Raw genomic sequence first — 21764 nt, 5'->3', positions numbered from 1 at the left:
CTTGGCTATCTACTAAGTTTGAAGCCAACAAACAAAGAAACTGGGTGGAGAGATGGCTCGGGGATTAAGTGCCCCTGATGCCCAGAGAGCCTGGGTAGTTCCAGCACCTACATGGTGACTCACAGTCATCTGTAACTCCAGTTCCTGGAAATCCAGTGGCCTCTTCTGACCTCTGCAGGCACTAGGCATGCATGTGGTATGTATTACATACATTTAATCAGTCACTCATATACATAAAAAAATCCTCCTAAAAAAAAAATCCTCAAACCAAACCATAAAATAATTCGGCGACATTATTTTTTAAAAATAGATTTCATATAAATTTCTTCTAAAACTATTCAATTCGAATTTTCTGGTTTTATTTGTGTATACATGTATGTACCATATGTTTCCAGGAGCTGGAGTAATAGTTGGTTGTGAGTTCCCCAGTGTTGGTGGTACCCAACACCCTCCTCGCCCTGCTCTCCTGTTTGCTTCCTGGCCGTAGGGGAGCTGTTTTCGACTGCTTCTTTATTCTGACAGTGATAGAGTGGTAGAGCATCCCAGCAATGCTGTACATCCATCTATATTGTGGCTTTTCTAACCAGTCTAGACTTCTCAAAAATGATAGCAGAAACATCTCGATAATTGTATAGTAAAATAGATTTGAAGCTGAGAGATATTATGTTAATAGCACAGGAACTCAACATATAATTATCTTAAGATAATTATGATTATAATATAAATTATTACATAAATAAAATATAATATATAATTATAATAGTTATAAATAGTATGTATAATATATAACATGTGGTATATTGTATATAATAAATATATAAGTAATATATAAGGATATATTAATGCATAAAATATGCAATAAAAATAATTATATTTTCTCAAATGTAAAGGAGCGAACTTTGAGGAAGGAAAAAAAAACAGATAATAAAAAGTAGTTTTCAACCTGGCTTCATAGTAGCTTTTCTTGTGCTCATATAATGGAGGAAGAGAACTGATTCTCAAAGGTTGACCTACAGGCACACACACAGCACACACACAAATATAAAACGCTTTAAAGTGTAAAAATATATAAATAAGTACATATATATACATGTATAAGAAAATATAAATAAAAAATATTTTGATATACCTGTATATGCTTACGTTTGTTCATATTTAAGAATTATTCACATAAAGTACTTGGGGCCAGGTGTGGTGATACGTGCCTCTAATCCCAGAATATCAGGAGGTAGAGGCTGGTGGACCAAGGGTTCAAGACCAAACTCGGCTACATAATGGTTTAAGGCCAGCCTGGACTACATCAGACCTTGTCTCAAAGCAAACAAATAAAAAATAAAGAAACTCAGGCTTAGAGACTCTTATTTAATTGGTCTAGAATGGGACTTGGAATATTAACATTTCTTCTTCTTCTATTCTTCCTCTTCTTCTTCTTCTTCTTCTTCTTCTTCTTCCTCCTCCTCCTCCTCCTCTTCCTCCTCCTCCTCTTCCTCCTCCTCCTCCTCCGGGGGTTGATTCCAGGACCACGTGTGATAAGCAGCCACTCCTCCATAACCATGCCTCAGCCCTGCATTAGCTTCTTTTTAAAGCTCTTTAAAGCCTCCGTGATTCTAGTTGCAGCCTGAGATGGGAACTGCTAATACGAAGCAATGAAGATAGGCACACGCACTTTAATGAGGGAGAGAGGAAAACTGATACTATTTCCTACAAGCGGATCATTGCCATGCCTGTGGTTTGAGGGGGTGGGCTGAGATGCTGAATTATGGGTGTGCGGTTGTCTTCTGGGTTGTGATGCTGTTGTCTCTCTTCAGTCCTTATCCAGCTCACCACTCAGCCGAATATGGAGCAGATCATCCATTGCCTAACGAATGAGTGCCTCAGAGAGGTGAGCATATAGCTGTGGCATCCTGAGACCCCCTCAGCATCCCAGGATTCTCCCAGAGCTAAGAAGTTAGTCCAGAGATCTGCCTAAGGTCCCGACAGTTGGTGGCAGAACCTAAGTATATCGGCTTGCTATCTAGCACACTGTATGCTGTACAGCTTCCCCTTCCGAAATCCGAGTTCTGCTTCTGTGCACACAGCCTTCCCTTCCCTGTATAGCCGTCTCATGGCCTGTCCTCAGAGACTTCCTAGACACAGCCCATATTCTGTTGAGGCATGTATCAAGGAAATAGATACATGTCTGAATTTGGTATTTTTGCTTGGTTTTGAGTTGTGTGTATGACTTGGTATCAGTATCTGAAGTCAATCTTGCACAGTGTGTATAACATGCTTTCTTTATTATGTTAAAGGCCAGTTAAACCATATTTTTTGTATTGTGCCTAAGATGGAGGAATAATATCAAAACCACTTTTTGTATCAGAGACAGGATCAAACGATGTAGCCTTGACTGGTCTGGAACTCATGGAAAGCTGCCTGCCTCTGCCTCCTGAATGTGGGGTCAGAGGTGCATACCACCATGCCCAGCTTAAGAATCACTTCTTATCTTATTATCCTTATTAAGGAAGACAAATGTTCACTTTAGTCTAACCAAGAGAATAGTTAATTATATATTGTATTTACTTATATAATTATTTTATATGTGATTAATAGATTGAATTTCTGATTATATTACATGTTCGTCAGAATGATGCCATTAACATTTATTGATCACTTTCTCTATATTACATGCTGTGAGGTGATTTGCATGCAATGCTTTGTTCGTTCTTTTTCTTCTTTTTTCCGATAGGATCTCTATACATAGTCCAGGCATTGGACATTTGATTCTTCTGCCTCAACTTTTCAAGTACTGGCATTATATCCAGCTTATAAGAAACACCTTTTTAAATTTAAATTTTATTTTATGCATATGGGTGTTTTGTCTGCATGTATGTCTGTGTACCGCATGCATGCCTGGTGCCCTCGGAAGACAGTGTTTGATCCCCTGGAGCTGGAGTGATGGTTGTGAGCTGTCATGTGGGTGTTGGGAAACAAACATGGGTCTTTTGGAAGAGCAGCCAGTACTCATAACCAGTGAGCCATTTCTCCAGCCCCTCCTTTTTTGAGACAGGATCTTATTAGTAGACCAGGCTAGCCTTGAACTCAGAGATCCCACACATCTGTCTCCTGAGTGTTGGGATTAAAGGCATGCAGTGCCAAGCCTGGCTGATGTGCAATACCTTATCCAGCCTCATCAACAAATGTCAGAGAGTGGTGTTCTTATTTCCACTGGAAGAGTCTGTGCAGTAGAGAAGGTCACTCTTCCTGTAAGTCACAAAATGCAGTTCTTGTCACACAGAGAGTTTGACAATAAGAACTGGGCATAGTGGTGGGACCTATAGTCCCTAGCCTCAGCTCTGCAGAGAATTAAGGCTAGCCTCGGCAAGATGAGATCTCAAAAACCCAAAGAATGAAGAGATTCACGTCTATCATAAGATCAGCAAAATTATGCTTATTCAAGCCATGTGACATTCGTTCATCATGCTGGGGATATAGTTCAGAGGCAGTAAGGCCTTGTGTTCAATCTCCAGTACTTCATCCACAAAAAGTTAATTGAATATTCAGTAGTGGTAGCTAAAATATGTATGTATATACATTTAGAATCAGTGTTTTATCTTTATGAGGTTTCCAACTTTATTATCCAGTGTTTGGGTCTGAGGGAGGCAAAACATGCTCTGTGTGTGTGTTTGTGTGTGTTTGTCTGTATATGCTGTGTGTGTTTGTGAGTGTGTTTGTGTGAGTGTGTGTGTGTGTTTGTCTCTGTGTGTATGTGTGTTTGTATATTTGTTTCTGTGTGTGTTTGTGTGTGTTTGTATGAGTGTGTGTTTGTGTGTGTGTTTGTATGTGTTTGTGTGTGTTTGTGTGTGTTTTTGTGTGTTTGTGTGAGTGTGTGTTTGTCTGTGTGTGTTTGTGTATTTGTCTCTGTGTATGTTTGTCTGTGTGTGTTTGTGTAAGTGTGTGTTTGTCTGTATGTGTTTGTGTGTGTTTGTCTGTGTGTGTGTTTGTCTGTCTGTGTGTGTGTGTTTGTGTGTGTTTGTCTGTATGTGCTTGTGTGTGTTTGTGTGTGTGTTTATCTGTGTTTGTGTGTGTTTGTGTGAGTGTGTGTTTGTGTGTGTGTGTGTGTGTATTGAACACAAGATCTTAAAACATGCTAGGCAAGTGCTCAACCACCAAGCTACAACCCCAATGAAAATATGCTAATATTAACAGTGTAACAACCATGTACTAACTAGGAACTGAGGACTTAGAGAGGAGTTTGGCTTGGTCCCTTTCGCCAGCAGTTCCCAGGTAAATGGAGGAGACTTAGTGAAAGCTGCCTACAGTGATGGCCATGCACAGCAGATACTGATCTGGGTGGGGCAAGAGCATCCTGGGGAGAGATCGGCTGTGATTCTGACTGCGAACGTGCTCACTTCCTGTAGCTGTGTAACCTGCCCTCCATGGGAGGCAGCCTGGCCACCACGACTCTTCTCGGCAAGCTGGTGGATGCCATTCCTGGTTTGGCGGAAGATCTCGTAATGGAGCACAGTGAGTTTCCTGTGGAGAGGGTGGCCCTAACCTTTTCGATTTTGGTTGCATTGCCACTTGGGTGCCCTAGTCACTGTGTATGCACACATGGGAAGGTATTACTTTCTTTATCTGCTCTCCAAAAACAATTTTCTCATCTGCAGAAAATGCTCCATACTGGTCAGTTTGAAAAAGGCCAATTTCTTGACTGTGGTCTTGGGCTTTTTGTTGTTGTTTTGTTTTGTTTTTTTGAGACAGGGTCTCACTATATAATCCTGCCTGGCCTTGAACTCACAGTCTTCCCTCAGTACAGTGAGTAGTAGAATTAGAGGTGTGTACTACAATATTTGGTTCTTTACTCACCTTTAATATAAATGGATTAAGGGCTTAGTTTGACCTTCCTTTGGGTGGAGAGATGAATTAACTCTGGGACACAAAGCACTTTTGCATTTTATTTATGCAACTTAGTGTGTGTGTGTGTGTGTGTGTGTGTGTGTGTGTGTGTGTGTGTGTGTGTCTGTGCGCACATACACACACACAGAAGCAGGTTTATGCAGGTGTGTGTATACAAGCCACAGAGACTTTGTGGAGTCCAGAGAAAAACTCTTGGGAGTCATTTTCTCCTGCCATCTTGTGGGATCCAGAGATCAAACTCAGGTTGTTAGGTTTTCTCAGGTTGCAAGCTTCTCTACCCCCTGAGCAATCTCACAGTCCTTGAAGCACTTAAATAAAAAAATCAGAGGGGGCTGGAGAGATGGCTCAGTGGTTAAGAGCACCAACTGCTCTTCTAGAGGTCCTGAGTTCAATTCCCAGTTCACAAGCATCTGTAATGAGGTCTGATGCTCTCTTCTGGTGTGTCTGAGGACAACTACAGTGTACTTATATATAATAAATAAATCTTTAAAAAAAATCAGTGAAATGTAAATACATTCTTCCCAGAGGATTGACCTTTAAGCTTTTTGGTTATTTGTTTTCGAGACATGGCTTCTCTGTGTAGTCCTGGCTGACCTGGAGCTTGCTCTGGAGACCAGGCTGGCCTCAGACTAAGATTCACTTGCCTCTGCCTCCCGTGTGCTGGGATTAAAAGTGTGTGCTACCACTGCCTGCCTATCCTTAAAATTTTGACTTTCTCTTTTGGACTCTAGAAAACATTTCTTGTAAATGGTTTGGGAAATCACTACTATCTCATTGAGATGATAGTTTGGATTTTTATTTTTCTAAAAGAAATGTATTTATCTGTACTGGCTGGTTTTGTGTCAACTTGACACAAGCTGGAGTTATCACAGAGAAAGGAGCCTCAGTTGAGGAAATGCCTCCACGAGATCCAGCTGTAAGACATTTTCTCAACTAGTGATCAAGGGGGGAGGGCCCAGCCCATTGTGGGTGGTGCCATCCCTGGACTGGTAGACCTGGGTTCTATAAGAAAGCAAGCTGAGCAATCCAGGGGAAGAAAGCCAGTAAGTAACATCCCTCCATGGCCTCTGCATCAGTTCTTGCTTCCTGACCTGCTTGAGTTCCAGTCCTGACTTCCTTTGGTGATAAACATCAATATGGAAGTGTGAGCTGAATAAACCCTTTCCTCCCCAACTTGCTTCTTGGTCATGATGTTTGTGCAGAAATAGAAACCCTGACTAAGACACTATCTATTTGTTTATGTGCATGCCTGCATGAATATACAGGTGTTCAAAAAGGCCCGGAGAGAGCATCATATCCCCTGGAGCTGGAATTATAAAGTGGTTGTGAGCACCTAAAATGGGTGCTGTGACCTGAAACCAGGTCTTCTGTGAGAGTAGAAAGTGTTCGTTACCACCGAGCCATTTTCCTAGTGCCCAGTTTGGAGTTTAACATGGTAACTGATGTGAGATTTCTTTTTGATTTCAGTTTGTTGCTAGAGAGGTGCTTTAATGGTTAAGAGAACCGAAGTTCGGTTCCTAGTACCCATAACTGCCTGTTGCTCTATATCTGGCACCCTCTTCTGTCCTTCTTGGGCACCTGCCACCTGCATTTACACACACAAACCCATCCACAAACACATTAAAAATAAAATTTAACTCAGAAGGTAGAGAGGCAGGTGGATCTCTAAGTTTAAAAGAAACCATCTCGAAAAAAGAAAAAAAAAAAAAAAAAAAGGACCAAACAAACAATAAAAGACTTCTTGGTTACTTTCTGGTCAGGCAATTTGATGGAGCATCTGTTGAGGGGCTTGGTTTACCCCAATGAGGGGGTGCAAGCTTCCATCTGTTACCTCTATGGAAAGCTCTACTCCTCGCCCACGGCAGCTGAGATGCTTTCCGGCCACTTCCGGGAGAAGCTGTGTGCCCTCTTCCTTTCCACCCTGGACAACGCCCAGACAAAGGACCTACAGATCAACTGCTTGGGTAAGACTGTGTTAGAAAGTAAGGAAGAAGCGGTTGAGTTTGAGAGCTTATGATTCTAGCAGTTGCAGACGGGGCGAAGGTTTGCTGCCTCGGAGAGGGCCAAAGGCAAGCTTGGGAAATAAGACCCATGGAGTGTGTGAAAGATGCCTAGGTTTGGAGTGCCATTTTAAGGGAGCTGTCGTTGGGAGAAAAAGATGGAGGAAACAGAGGTCTCTTTGCTTTGGGTCCTTGCTGCCTGAACTTGCTGCCAGAGTGAATTGTTTTACTACATAGTTTTCTCTTACAGAGTCACTTCTCTAGTCAGAAAAATCTATGCCCTCTTCTGGCCTCCAGGGTAAAGTCTGGGTTTCCCTGCTTCTTATATAGGCTGCTTCTCCCTCCTCCTTCTCTCTCTCTCTCTCTCTCTCTCTCTTTATATATATATATATATATATATATATATATATATATATATATATATATATATATATATAAAGAATATATATATTCTCTTTATATATACTGAGACAGTGTCTCAGCCCTGTCTTCCTGACCTGAGCCTCAGGTCTCTTGTTCTGCTCCTCACAATGCTCACCGCCTGGTGGATGCTTCTGAGTAGTGAGCTGTATTTTTTTTTTTTTTTTTTTGTATTTGTCAGTGCCCGTGATTGCGCTGTACTCCAGATCCTGTTTTCATTTTTCAGACAGTGTGAACTGACACTGCCATAGGCTGAGTGTGGACTGGTTTCCGAGCAGGAGCTATGGAGAAACATAATCTAACCATCTTAACACTGTGACTCTTTAACACAGTTCCTCATGTTGTGCCGACTCCCAACCATAAAACTGTTTTATTGATACTCCATAACTGATTATGATACTGGTATGAATCGTAATATAAATATATGCTGTGCGGGATATCTGATATGCAACCCCTGTGAAAGGGGTGTCCGACCCCCAAAGGGGTCACGACTCACCGGTTGAGAACTGCTAGTTTGTGCAAGAACTCTCGGAGGAACAGTTTAGCCACTCAGTGCTAATTCTGAGTCAGGCTGTGTGCTGGGCTCTTGACTCACCAACTCCTATCCTGTAGGAACTCACAGGCCACATGGAGGACAGACAAAACCAGCTAGAGTACAGTGTGGTACCCTGACATAGGGATGCAGGAGGGATGAGGGAACAGAGGACCAGAGAGACTTCCTAAAGGAAAGATGCTTAGACTCAGGCCTGAGTGTATCTGGGTACTAGAGGGAGGAGGAAGAGAGGGGAAAGAAGGAATGTAGGCAAAAGCACCAGGTGTGAGGCAGCCTCAGTGTGTGGCACCCTGTGATGGGGATGGGGCAGGGCTGGGGTTAGAGAACAGTAGCGTTAAGAGGGGCATTAGTCCCAGAGCTGGCCTAGGCAAAGAGGGAAATCTCAGCTGAGGTGCATTCTAAATCCGATCTCATCTCTGGAGCCTTTCCTTCCCTTTCCCCTCATACAAGTAAGCAGTTGCATTCTATATTTAGATTTATTTATTTTTATTTTATGAATGCGTGTGTGTGTGTGTGTGTGTGTGTGTGTTTTCCTTGGCTGTATGTGCATGTGTCACATGCATGAAGTGCCTGAGGAGGCCTGAAGAAGGTACCAGCTTCCCTCAGAATGCAGTTACAGATGGCTGCTGTGGGAGTTGCAGATGGTCATTGTGGGTGGCGCCTCTGAGTAGGTGGACCTGGGCTGGTCAAGAAAGCAAGCTGAGCAAGCCAGGAAGCAGCATTCCTATGTGGTTCCTGCCCTGACTTCCCTCACTGACGGACACTGACATAGAAATATAAGACAAATGAGCCTTTCCTCCCCAAGTTGCTTCTGTCCATTGTTTTATCAGGGCAAAAGGAACTAGACCAGGACACTATTGAAATCCTGGACTCCTAGGCTTTATAGTTTGTAGGTTCTCAGCCTTGTGGGAGGAAGGTGGGTTGCAGAAAGCAAACCGATGCCTCGGAATTATAACCACGCTTCATATTTACAGAGCCATCAGGGGATGTCTGAGAGCCATCTTTTGAGAACTCTGGTGCCCCTCTGACCTCCGTCTACCCCTCTGCTTCCTAGGTTTGCTAAGGCAGCTGCTGAAGTATGATCTCTTTGTGTTTGTGATCATGAACAAGTCTGTGCCAGTGGAGGGTGCCGAAAGTGTCGAGCAGCTATCCAGAGAGACATCACTACCTTTAGTGCTCAAAAAGGTAGTGGTGGGCCAGGGTTTGTAGCTCAATTGTAGAACCTGTGCTTAGCTTGTGAGGCAGGAGGGGCAGGAATGCAAGGTTGTCTGGGCCACGTGAGGTCCTGTCTCAAAACAACAATAGCAGCTCAAGTAAAGAAGCAGGAAAAAAATAAATAAATAAAGCACAAAGCCAAATCAAACCAACCTCCCCGAAAACAACCAAATTTTGATGGGACAGACATTTGAGTTGCGGGAGGTCCTTTATATTTAGAGTTGTCTGACCTGCATTCTGGCCTTGCCTTTCCCTCTTCTCGTCCATGTGGCCTGGAATCTGACGATCCGATGAGCAGACTCATTGGACTCGGTGGTTAGTTATACAGCAATGACTTCTTACACTGAAAGGCTACAAAACAAAAGGAAAAAGGGGGAAAGGGGAAACCAGATACAGGCTTCTAGAACCCTCTCAAACTCAGGCTGCATAGGACATTATAGCTCCTCCAACAGTCCATTGGAAAAAACGAATGGAAAGTCCCTTGTTCTCCTGCGGAGTTTTGCCTGGAGCAGGGTGACCACAAAGGTACTCTCGCTTCCCACACACTGAGTGTCTAGTTCCTGGAAGGAAAGCAGGTGCTCAGCATATACATTGTTTGTTAAGATAGTTTAGTCTTAGCTGCTCTCATTGGTCTTAGCAGGAGCAGAGACCCTCCCAAAAATTCAATTCCAGACCCAACTACAGTTCAACTTTGTAGACAGCAGTCTCTCTAAGGGCAACAGCATCAGGCTTGTTACCTTAACTCTTTTTGACATACTCAGAAAAGTGGTGGGATCTGCTCTCCTGTGTCATGTGACTGTGGCAGATATCCAAGCCAGAGAAAAGCTCTTGTTAATGAATCCCTGTTTTCGAGCTGGATGTCCCTTGTGGATTTCATGGTGTGGCTTTTGGCCTGCTCTCACCTGCGGTGCTCAGGGACTGCTTTCCATAATCTATAGTTCCCCCTTTGTCTGGTACCATGAAGTGTGGGATCTGTGATGATTTGGACTTCTGCCCTGAGGCATGTAGGCTGGGCTCCCTAGTCTTCTCAGTGAGGTGACTGGGAACCCTTTGCTGCTTCTCCAGTTTCTCCTGTCCAGAGATGAAATTCTGCAGGTGGCCAGCTCCCACTGTATCACGGCAGTGCTGGTCCATTCCCCTGCAAAGTATGCGGTTGCCTTCATTTATGCTGACATCCCAGGTATGGGATTCCTCTAGCCTTCTTTGGGGACTCCAGAGTTCTGCCCAGAGCCTCGAGGTTGCAGTAATGGTGGTGGCTGCAGCTGTGGAGGCGGTGGCAGTAGCTTTATCATTTATCCTTGATAACTCACACTGGAGGGCGGGATCATCTGTATACGGAGGAGGCTTGCTAACATCTGATGGACTTGAGCAGGTTGGAACTGACATTTGTCATTACTTTGACCTTTGGGGAGTGGCAAAGGTTTATCTAAGATAGATAAGAAGCCCAAGGACATAAGCCCTGTGATGAGTGTAGAAGCCTCTTATGCCGGTTCCCATCTTCTTAGTTTACTTTTTGTGGTCAGCGTTGTAGGAATCACTTAAATCCCAGCCCAGGGTTTCTACCCCACTTTGGTTATTGAGTTCCCGGATGAAAGACACACTGCCTTTGTATTTTTAATAAGCCTTGATCAGCACAGTAGCTGGGCAGCTGCCTACCCTCCATGCTGTTAGAATCTACTTCCCTATCGATGACCCCCAGTTATGAGCTGCTATTTACTATGTTCCACCTGGGCTGCTCTTAACTCCAGTTGGGCAGCCTTCAGAGCTGCACTCTCTTGACCCTTAACCAGTGGCAGCTTCTCCTTCCTCCTCTCCTGCACTTACTTCTTCCAGGTCAGGTCAGGGTCTTAGGGCCCTGCAAATGCCCAGCAGGCAGGCACTCTGTCACGGAACTGTATCTCCAGCCTACCGTTGTTTTAGAGATTATGAAATTGATGTTTCCTAGAAAAGACACAAACGGATGTGCGTGGAGACAGCTACCCGTGTGTCTTTTATTCACACCAGACCGGTGTGAATAAACACATCCTATCCGATGCAGGAGGGTGTGTGAACAGAGAGAAAGAGACAGAACTAAGGCTGAAAGCCCTCGAGCCAGTTTAAGGACCATGATCTCCAGCCCCTGCTTACTGTTTCCTCCTCTCCTCTTGCCAACCAGAGTTCCTCTTTGAGCATCTTTCGTCTTCCAGCGAAATCCTTGTCTGGTCCAGCTACAACTGCCTGATACTCCTAGCAGAAGAACCACTCTTCTTTTCAAAGTGTCACACAGTGTATGGTTGGTAGTGCGGGCCCCGTGCTGACTCTAGGTTCACGGACAGTACTTTAAGGCTGGGTAGCAGCACCGGAGGCTGTGGAGGGGTGGGCACACACTTCAGGGGGTGGAGCTTGACTGATTCCAGGTGTAAACGTTGCTGTCCTGGTGGTTCTGTTGAGCCTCTCTGTTGACGGAGGGCCGTTCTCATTAGCCACTAAATGAATTCTAGCCTCTCATCAAGCAATTCCAACAGGTCCGGCCTGGAATTCAGTCCTGTGCATGCCTTGGATATTTCCCCGTCTAGTTAGTCTCAAGACTTTTCTAGTTCTTCCTTTCGGTGTCTTGAAACAGTTTTTTCCCCTCCCATACTAATGGACTTTATTTGGGATTCACAAAACCATATCCCGGTTTTTAGACTGGAAATAGCCAACGCCTGCCTCTGCCTCTGAGTACTGGGATTAAAGGAGTCACCTCTGGTACTCAGCTCTTGCTGTTTTTTGAGACAGGGTTTCTCTGGCTGTCCTGGAACTCACTCTGTAGACCAGGCTGGGCTTGAACTCAGAGATCTGCCTGTCTCAGCACGAACCGCCACCACATCTAAGTTTTGTACTCTATGTTTCTTGCCTGTGCCGGGTACTGGACTGGGACCAGGAAGTTAAGAAATACATATAACGTGGTCTCTGATCCTAAGAAAGATAGGCTTAGACAGGAAATACTAATACAAGTTAATTCAAGGCTTCCTAAACAGAAGCAAAAGGAACTTAGTGGAGGTTCCCAGCTCTTCCTGGATGGAGATGCAGGGCTTTCTGGAGGAGCAGAGGCTGGAGCTAATTCTTCAAGGAGGAACAGAGTGTGTTAAGTGGGAGAGATGTGACTTATTCAGTAGGTGGTAAAAAAAAAAAGAGAGAAAGAAAGAAAGAAAAAGATCTCCTGTGCTTGAGTCTGTGCTGGATGTTGGAGGACTGGATAGAAGATGAGGCCTGCCCTTGAAAATGTCATGGTTGTGTCCCCTGAACTTCTGCAGCCAGTGACTGAACTCGGGGCTTTTAGCATGCTAGGCAAGCATACTGCAACCGAGCAATAGCCATCGGAACCAGTTCAGCCCTGCTGGGGTCGTTTCACAAGGGTTCAGTCGCTTGTAGGTGCTATTCAGTTATTCCCCCTCTCCTGGGTGGTTCATGGAAGAAGCACAGAACACTGATCCCTTGTCTGTGGCATGTTCTCTTGAGGTAGGGATTGAGGCAGTGGTCAGGAGCCTTCAGGGAAGCCTGCAGATGACCAACACAGAACTGCATAAGCAGGGCCTGCTGCTCTTTGCTGAAATTCTGACTCGGTAAGCAAAGGTGTGAGGGTAGGACCGGTGAAGGAGAGGTGAGCATTTATTCCTGGCAGGGCTGGGGAGGAGTCATTCATTCCTTCCTCATCTACCGTTTCCTAGGCAGCCTGAGGAGATCAGGCTGTTCACAAGCTCAGCGATGTGCAGAGATGCCAGCCGTGCCCTCCAGGAGGCGGTGAGCAGCCCTGTGCTAGCTGTGGCCACCGAAGCACTGAGGGCCATTTCTGCTTTTCTGAGGTGAGAGGCTTGCCTGACTGTGCCTGCTGATCTGTGGCGACCAGGGGATCCTAGGGATGCGTTCTTCTATCACTGTTGTCATTATCATTGGTGGCTATCGTTGTTTTGTTGAGACTGGGTCCCATAGTGTAGCCAGGCTGGCCTAGAACTCACGATGTAGCCCAGGTTGGCCTCTCAAACAGTAATTTCCGTTCTCTGTTTCTAAGTGATTTCTCTTTTTTCCTTTCTTCCTTTCCTTTCCCTTTCCTTCTTTCTTTCCTTTCTTTTTTCTTTTTTTAATACAGGACTTTTTTTTCTGTATAGCCCTGGCTGACCTAGAACTCACAATGAACTCACAGAGATCCTCTTGCCTCTGCCTCCTGAGTGCTGGGATTAAAGGCCTGCACCACCAAGCCCAGCTTTTGTTTGTTTCTGAGGCAAGGTCTGGTGTAGTCCAGGCTGGCCTCAAGCTGCTGTGTACCCAACGATGACCTTGAGTCCCTTAGCATCCTGCCTCAGCCTTGCGAGTGCTGAGATTATACAAGCCCGTGCCACCTCACTCAGCTAACTTCGGTTTTTGAAACAGTATTTTCTAATTCTCATTCTCCATATCACCCTCCAAGCACACACACAGCCCTTCTACCTTCTAAGGTTAGGTAGGCTGCAACTTTATTTTTTACATCGTAAAGGTTGCTAATATTTATAGTTTCTTCCTTCCTTATATTTAAGTCTTTGTGATTCAACTCTAGGGTGGTTCTAAAAATTGAAACAAAAAAAAAAAAAAAAAAAACATTTACATTACAATAACTTGAGTCTATCTCTCTTTCCTTTTGTGGCTCCCTGGATCTGAATCTCTAAATCTGGAGCATGAATCCCAGAGTAGCTGGCATGAGTAAACCCCTATAGGGCCAGGGGTGGGGTAAAGTGACAGAAAGCAGTCACAGGCGGGCTCCCTGCACAGGCAGAGCGGGTAGAGCAGGCTCCCACAGACAGGCCTGTGCTGGAAGAGGCAGGTGGTGGCATTTGAGTTGTATGACGAGGGCTGAGAGAACACAGGTTGAGGAAAGACAGGGTTGGAAGATGCAGGCAGGAAGGCCTTGGCATCCCAAGGGTGCTGCAGTTACTTCAGTTAGCAGGTTGCAGGAAGGAGCAGCCTTTCTTCAGGAAAGCTGGTCAGGATTGTGGAGAGAGTTGGGGAGGGATGGGAGAGAGTCATTAATGTGAGCATTGTTGTGAGGGATTTACTTTATCCTCCAGAATACTCACTGAAGTGCTCCCTCTGAGGCAAGCTGGTTCAGAATCTCTCTGGGAAACACAGCTAGAAGGGAGGATGGTAAAAGTGAGCTGCTCAAAAATGACAGACAAGAGAAAAGATGGGTCCAGGGCTTGATGACCACTGTGGGGAAAAAAATTAGAGGCCCCAGATGACATGGCAGTGCACCCCTGTCATCCCAGACACTTGGGAGACTGAGGCAGGAGGATTGCTTGAAGTCAGTGATAACCCAAATGCATGGGCTGGCAAGATGGCTCAGTGAAAATGCTTGCTGTCTATGCCTGCCAGCCTGCTTCCGCTCCCCAGAGAACCATGCTGCAAGGAGAACCTTATTTCTTTTTTATAAACTTATTCCAGCATTTAAGGGTATGTAAAGATCTTTCATTCATTTTTTAAAAGATTTATTTATTATTATGTTTATACGAGTACACTATAGCTGTCTTCAGACACACCAGAAGAGAGCATCAGGTCCCTTTACAGATGGTTGTGAGCCACCATGTGGTTGCTGGGAATTGAACTCAGGACCTCTAGGAAGAACACTCAGTGCTCTTAACCACTGAGCCATCTCTCCAGCCCAAGAGAGAAAGCCTCATTCCTGAAAGTTACCCTCTATCTGCATGTGCTCTGATGCTGTTACTCACATGATGTCATACACAATAATCAATCCCGTTTAAAGAAACAATCTGTGCAACATGCCCCGTCTCAGAAAACAAAACAAAGCAAAAAAAAAAAAAAAAAAAAAAAAAACAAAAGGCTTCCAGAAATTAAGGGAAAGAAAGGCAAGTCTTAACTATGTGCAGTTGGCTGAGAACTTGCTAGAAAGCCAGATAGATCATTCGATGTTCAGAAAGGACCCAGAGACAAGAGATTGTTCCCCAGATACTATACTGAGTTTAATCTACTCCTCCCAACGTTCATGTCTGAGCACAACCTGTGAGTATGTCTTATAAATACTGTCAAGTTAAGATCGAGTTATATAGCAGGGGTTGCAAATTCAATGACGACTCTGCACTGTGAGCTGAAACGGTGGCACTTACCGATAATCCTAGCACTTGGGTGGTGGCAGTAGGAGGATCAGGAGTTCAAGACCATTTTCTGCTACATAGTCTCAGAGTTTGAGATCATCCCTGGTTACTTGAGACACTGTCACCACATGATGATAGAGTGCCTATGGTCTCAGCACTTGGGTGCTTGAGATGAGAAATGTCTGAGAGTTTTGGGCCAGCCAGAGCCGCATAGTGAGTTCTAGGTCATCCTCAACTACAGAGTGGGACCCTGTTTTAAAAAGGTTGGGGCTGGAGAGATGGCTCAGTGGTGAGGATGCACTGGGCGCTCTTCCAGAGGAGCCAGGTTCAGTTCCCAGTGCTTACATGGTGGCTCACAACTGTCTGAAACTGCAGTTTCGGGGGATCTGATGTCCCCTTCTGGTTCCCCAGGGTTCCTAGGTACCACATGCTATGCACTTACATACATGCAACAGAAACATCTACGTGTATAAAAATGATTCTTTAAAAGTGGGTGTGATTTGGCCATATGGTGACACGGTGGGAGAAGGGAGGGCAAGGGACCATCGTGAAGATGAGCAGGAAAGAGCAATGTCAAGAAAGGCCAAGCACTGCAAGTAACCACCAATAAGCCAAGGCAAGGAAGGGTTCTTCCTAGGATGCTTGGGATTTTTAAATAAGCCCAATCTTTTAACATTGTGACAAGACGTTGTATCTACAAAGTTCAGACTCAAGAACTGTGTAATTTAAAATCTCATATCTTAAGCATTATGGTTGGTTTAACAGCAACGTCTCAGAAATTAGAATCACCTGAGCTGTCCAGACTGTCTTGATTGATGTGTGGAACAAGACCCATCCTGATGGTGGGTAATACCTTGTGTAACTGCTCAGATAAAAGAGGGTGTCAGAAGGAAGGCCTCCCCTTGTCACCCTCATTGGTTTGCCTTATACTAGCTCCAGAATTGTCATGTGATACTCTCTGCTGATAACGTCCTTTCACAGATGATAAAAGTGATGATGATGAGGGCAGAGGGTGAACACTCAGAGAAAGCTGTGCATCTGCTTGGGGCTCACTTACCTCTCTGAATGTCTTGCTTCTGGATGCAGGAAGGACCATCAGAGCTCTCTGCCTGTGCAATACAGAGCACTTCGTGCCTTGCTCGAAGCCATGCTGAGCCGATGTATGGCGTTTTCCCAGACCCCTCTGAACAGGAGGTCCCTGGTCAGTGAGCTGCAAGCACAGTTGCTCTAATGTCTGTCTCTCTGTCTTTGTCTCTCAGTCCTGGGATTATCAGCATGCAACACCATGCTTATCTTAATTTATTAGGTTTTTTTTTTTTTTGGTTGTTGTTGTTTATTTTGTAATCCTGAGGTTTGAACCTATGGCCTCGTATATGCTAGGCAAACACTTTACCACTGAGCTATGTCTCCAGCTCTCCCCATTTGTTCCTAGAAAAGCAATTTGTATGTCACCTTATCATCTGTGCTAATTTACAGGGTTAAGGATATCTATCTCCATTTTGATGGATGGAGAAACTGGTGCCACAGGTGATGTTATTTCTCTACCAGTGAAGAGGGCCAATCCAAGCCAGCGTAAATTATACTAAATGCAGGTTTATTGGGAAGCTGCCCTCGGGCAAGTTCAGTGGCCACAGGGAAGGAGGCCAGGGAAGTTGCTGTGGGAAGGGAGAGAGGAGAGGGAAGAGAGAGAGAGAGGAGAGAGCCATGATTATGTAGGGGAGAAGGGGGGGGCAGCCTGGGCTGGAAAGTTCAGGGTTGGGAGTGGAGTATGCCAGGTTAGATTTCAGGATGCTGGGAGAACCTGGAGGCCAGGTCTGCTTTGATATGTAAAATGTGCACCCAGTCCCTCAACCCAAACAACAATGGTTAAACAATTTTCTCTAAAGAGAAAAATTTCAAAGTACCTTAGCAAGCAAGGTTTCGACCTACTGTCTTTATATTCAGGCAGCTGAGGTTGGAGGTCAAAGAATTTGAAGCTGGACTGGGCTACATGTCTCAAAATGACTTAATTAGTATCTGAGCTTAGTTACATTTTTCTTGTGTTTTTGTTTATTTGTTTGTTCGTTTTTATGTTGTTGGGAATCAAACTCACAGCTTTCTGAGTAAAAGGCAAATATTCCACACCAAACCCCATGCTGCAGGTTCAGTAAACATTCTCATATTATTTAAGACTGGATGCTTTAGGATCTTAGAAAGAATCTGACTAATGTGTACTTTGTTGTAATTGTAACTGTTAGCTTTTAGTGGCCCATAGACATCAGGAAAGATACTCTCGGTGTGAGTGTTACGTTTCTCAGGATTATATTCCTCATACCTGCTAGGGTGAGGATTGTCTTGTGTTATGGAGCAATGGCACGGATGCCACATCTGTTTGGGCTGTAGTTCCCTTTCCTGTGACAGCCTTCTGTATATAATAGACCAAGAGCCCTTCACACACACAAACACACACACACACACACACACACACACACATCTCCATGATCCCTTGGAAAGTTAGGCAAATGGGTACAGCAGACAGGGCGGAAAAGGTCTGGGGCCTCCAGGCCTAGGCTGGTGCAAAGGGGCTGTGTGACTCAAACTCGTTTCTCCTCACCCTAGGGCTATGCTTGCAGTAGAAGCTCAGAGAAGGCCGCTTTTCGAAAGGGGAAGTTTCTTCTGAGCACCCTGGAAGCGTTCAGAAATGCCTGCAGGTGAGGGGTCCCCTGCAGCCTGAGGCTGGAGAGCAGGGGCTGTTGGGGCCGAGGCAAAAGGCAAAGCAACACTTGGATTCTGTTGCTCTCCAGAATTGTAAAGGGACATTGACTGGGGTTGGGGTGTGTGGAGTAAGGTTGAGGATGGGTATCCTAGGTGTGGGGTGGTCCTAGATTCCCCTTAAAGCATCCTGGTGATGCTATTGTTACTATACCATGAGGTTATTTTTAAAACATTTTTTAAGATTTATGTAATTTTATTTTATGTGTGTGGGTGTTTTTCTTGAATGCCCATGGATGCTAAGAGAGGGTATCAGATCCCCTGGAACTGGAGTTACAAAAGGTTGACAGTCACTGTGTAGGTGCTGGGAAATTGAACCCGGGTCCTGTAGAGGAGCAGCCAGTGCTCTTAACCACTGATGGAGCCATCTCTCCAGCCCCCATGAAGTCACACTGTATCCATTTTTGTTCATTTCCTAGTCTAGCCTAATACTGTCACCCTTCTCTGAACACAGTTCATATAAACAGATGTGGGTTTAGGTTGTTTTGTTTTTCTTTTCTTTTTAAAGATTTATTTGTTTTATATATATGAATATACTGTAGCTGTCTTCAGACACACCAGAAGATCATATCAGATCCTATTACATGCGGTTGCTGGGAATTGAACTCAGGACCTCTGGAAGAGCAGTCAGTGCTCTTAACCACTGAGCCCTTGTTTTGTATTTCAAGACAGGGTTTCTCTATGTAGCACAGGCTGTCCTAAAACTCATTCTGTAGGCCAGGCTGGCCTTGAACTCACACAGATCTGTCCTCCTCTGCCTCCCAAGTGCTGGGATTAAAGGCGTGCAGCCCCACCACCTGACACATAAATAGACGTTTGTCATATCAGCTGTAGTACAAGTGAGAAGGGACAGAAAGAATGACGCCTACCCACGAGGGGCTGACAGTCTCTGAGGGAAGGGATACTCTTGAGTGTACACAAGAATTCCCTGAGTTGTGTAGAACCCAAGGAAGGTGTTATAGGCAGAGAGGTGCAGTAGCATGTAGGATGAAATGCTCGGGGGACACACATAGGGTACGGAAGAATTACTTACGTGTGATGGGGCCACAGAGGCTCAGAGGGCTGTGCAGCCCTGCTGTCCTGGAGCTCACCCTCTAGACCAGACTGGCTTTCAACTCAGATCCACCTGCCTCTGCCTCCCTGCTGGGACTAAAGGTGTGTGCCACCACTGTCCAGCTCAGTGAGGACTCCTAAAATTGCCCCCATCTAAGGGTAGGAATACGTTCCCTGAATTCTGAGCTCAGCCTAACAGGGTACATCCTCTCTTGTGGTGCGCGCACTGATTTCTCAGGTTGGCTGTGGAATTCCAAGCTGAGCCTTCCGCCCAGGAGAACCCCTTCACGGCTCCCAGTGCAGAGAAGGAAGACACCTTGGAGGCCTTCTCGGAGTTTCTTCTCGGTGCCTGTGACTCCCAGTGTATCCCGATGATGATGGTAGGTTCTTTTCCATGGGCGGTACAAACCCTGGTACTCAGCGAGCCCTTAGGACTTTAGTAATGTCACCCTTGCTGCCACCTTTTCTTTGGTTGTAAAAGTAAAATACATTTCATTATATAACTAATAGATTTATCTGGAGAAAAAGTGGAAGCCCAGTAACAACTGAACCATATGTAGGTAATGAGCCTTTGTAATATGGTGCTTGTCTTACAACCACTGTGTAACTTTATCCCCCCTACCTGGGAGATGGGTACCAGAGTTCCCCCTAATGTCTCTCCCCTATCCCAGGCTTCACACATACCAAGCAAGAGTCTATTATTAAAATATACTCCTTAATTTCTGAATGAAGTCCTTTTCCTGCTGTTAGAAAGCAAGTATGTGCGGGGCATGGTGACGCACACCTTTGATCAGCACTCTGGAGGCAGGGGCAGGTGGATCTCTGAGTTTGAGGCCAGCCTCGGCTACAGAGTGAGTTCCAGGACAGCCTGGGCTACATAGAGAAACCCTGTGTTGAGAACAAAGTGAAGGCAGTGGAATTCTATATTACTATCAGAGTTGTTACCGTGGTGAGAGAAGGTCACCCTGTATTATAGCTTAGAAGGTGCATCTGCACATTATAACTCATCTCTGTTCCTAGGGGGTAGGTGTTCCTGTTCTTATCTGGGGGGAGAGGTTAGAGCAGAGGCAGGGAGGTAAGTGTGTGGCACTACAGCTAACAACAGTCAGTAGTCCTTACAGGCAGATTTGTGAGTTCAGATTCCCTAGTTTCTCTTCTGTCAATCATATGATTACACATCTGCACTTGGTGGACTTGATGCCAGCTTTGAAGATGCCCTTTCCTCTTCAGAGACTCAGACCTTTGTCTTCTCACTTCTGGTACTTTCAGAGGTACTTGGAGGAGGCCACGCATCCGAACCTGATGGAGGTTTTCCTCTCAATTCTACACAGCCTCTTTGTCATCGTTCCCCACATGAAGGTGAAGTTCTCCAGGAAGCTGGGTAGGTGGCAGGCCATTGTGGGTGTCTGCAGGGGGGTGCTCTCTGTGAGCAGCTGTTGAGAGTGCTGAGGAGATGTCTGTTAGACTGAATATTCTTCTCTGTCAGTGTTGAGTGGAGGAAGCTATTAAAGACAGTTTCCAATTTATTGATACTTTCAGTGTTTTTTAGAAGTCCAGGAGGTTCCAGTTAAGTATTTGCAACACAATCCTTTCCTTCTTTCCTTCCTTCCTCTTTCCCTCCTTCCCTCCCTTCCCCTTCCTTCCTTCCTTTCTCCCTTTTCCTCCTTCCCTCCCTCCCTTCCTTCCTCTCTCCCTTCCCCTCCTTCCCTCCCTTCCTTTTTCCCTCCCTCCCCCTCCCTCCCCCTCCCTCCCTTTTCCCTCTCTCTCTTTTGAGACAAGGTTTCTCTGTGTAGAACTGGACTGAATCAGAACTCACTGTAGACCAGGCTGACCTTGAACTCACAGAGATCAACCTGCCTTTGCCTCCACAGTGCTGAGATTAAATGCATGAAGCACCATGCCTGACTCCCCATTCCTTTTATATACCCTATCCCCTGAGACTGCAAATGATGCTTAAGGTTTTTGCTTGCTTCCTTCCTTTTCTGTCAAGATTTATTTTTAAGTTACATGTAATAAAAATTTATGAAAAATATTTTAAAGATCATAAAAAATAAATTATGTGGATGTATATGGGTGTGTGGGTGCGTGTATGTGTGTGGGTATGTGAGGGTGTGAGTATGTATGTGTGGGTGTGTGGATGTTTGTGGGTGTGTATGGGTCTGTGGGTATGTGAGTGTGTGTATGTGTGGGTGTGTGTATGTGTGGGTGTGTGTATGGGATGTGTGTGTGTGTGTGAATGTGTGCATGTGTGTTCAGGGTATGTGTTCATTACTGCAGGCAGAGGCCAGAAGAAGGCATGGATTCTTGAGCTGGAGTTAGAGGCAAAATGTGAGCTACTTGATGTGGGATCTGGGAGCAAAACCCCAGTCTTAGAGAGGAGAATGGGAGAAGGCTTGCAGTGGAGCGGCCTGGGCCACCGTCAGTAGAAAATAATCAAGAGAGATAGGAGATGAACAGTTCAGGTTTTACCGCGAGGCAGGTATTTGTTAGATGTACTTATTCCCAACCTTTGAGGTACGAACAGTTGATTTCCTAAGTTAACTGCTGCTAGATCCTGGTGAACCAGGGTCCATGACGGCAAAAGCAGTAAGTACTCTGACATCAGTATCCGTAAGTTCTGTGACAAGCCTGGTTTAGATGGCTCTGCTTTCTTCCCACTTCTCCTAGCTGATTCATCCTTCATACGACTGACCTTGGAGCTGAAGGCCAGGTTCTGCAGTGGCCAGAGGTGTGTATGGTCCCTGGCAGAACCAGACAGCAGGGGGGCCAGAAAAA

General features: G+C 45.2%; 1 protein-coding gene across 1 annotated transcript in view; it reads left to right on the top strand.

Moving 5' to 3' along the window:
* Positions 1 to 21764, top strand: part of MEI1 (meiotic double-stranded break formation protein 1) — a gene marked incomplete at both ends in the record, with an annotated part of 47451 nt that overhangs the window by 2958 nt on the left and 22729 nt on the right. The window contains 13 exons of the mRNA XM_080939735.1: positions 1809 to 1882; positions 4398 to 4503; positions 6657 to 6860; positions 8924 to 9054; positions 10150 to 10264; positions 11240 to 11356; positions 12569 to 12668; positions 12774 to 12908; positions 16272 to 16386; positions 17784 to 17875; positions 19228 to 19369; positions 20259 to 20370; positions 21657 to 21717. Coding sequence (XP_080795861.1) covers positions 1809 to 1882; positions 4398 to 4503; positions 6657 to 6860; positions 8924 to 9054; positions 10150 to 10264; positions 11240 to 11356; positions 12569 to 12668; positions 12774 to 12908; positions 16272 to 16386; positions 17784 to 17875; positions 19228 to 19369; positions 20259 to 20370; positions 21657 to 21717 — 1504 coding nt within the window. The remainder of the gene's footprint in view (positions 1 to 1808; positions 1883 to 4397; positions 4504 to 6656; positions 6861 to 8923; positions 9055 to 10149; positions 10265 to 11239; positions 11357 to 12568; positions 12669 to 12773; positions 12909 to 16271; positions 16387 to 17783; positions 17876 to 19227; positions 19370 to 20258; positions 20371 to 21656; positions 21718 to 21764) is intronic.

Source organism: Micromys minutus (genome assembly GCF_963924665.1).
Source record: "Micromys minutus genome assembly, chromosome: 27".
NCBI classification, from domain to species: Eukaryota; Metazoa; Chordata; class Mammalia; order Rodentia; family Muridae; genus Micromys; species Micromys minutus.
Note: the sequence above shows the minus strand (reverse complement) of the source record. Positions and strands in the feature narration are given on the sequence as shown.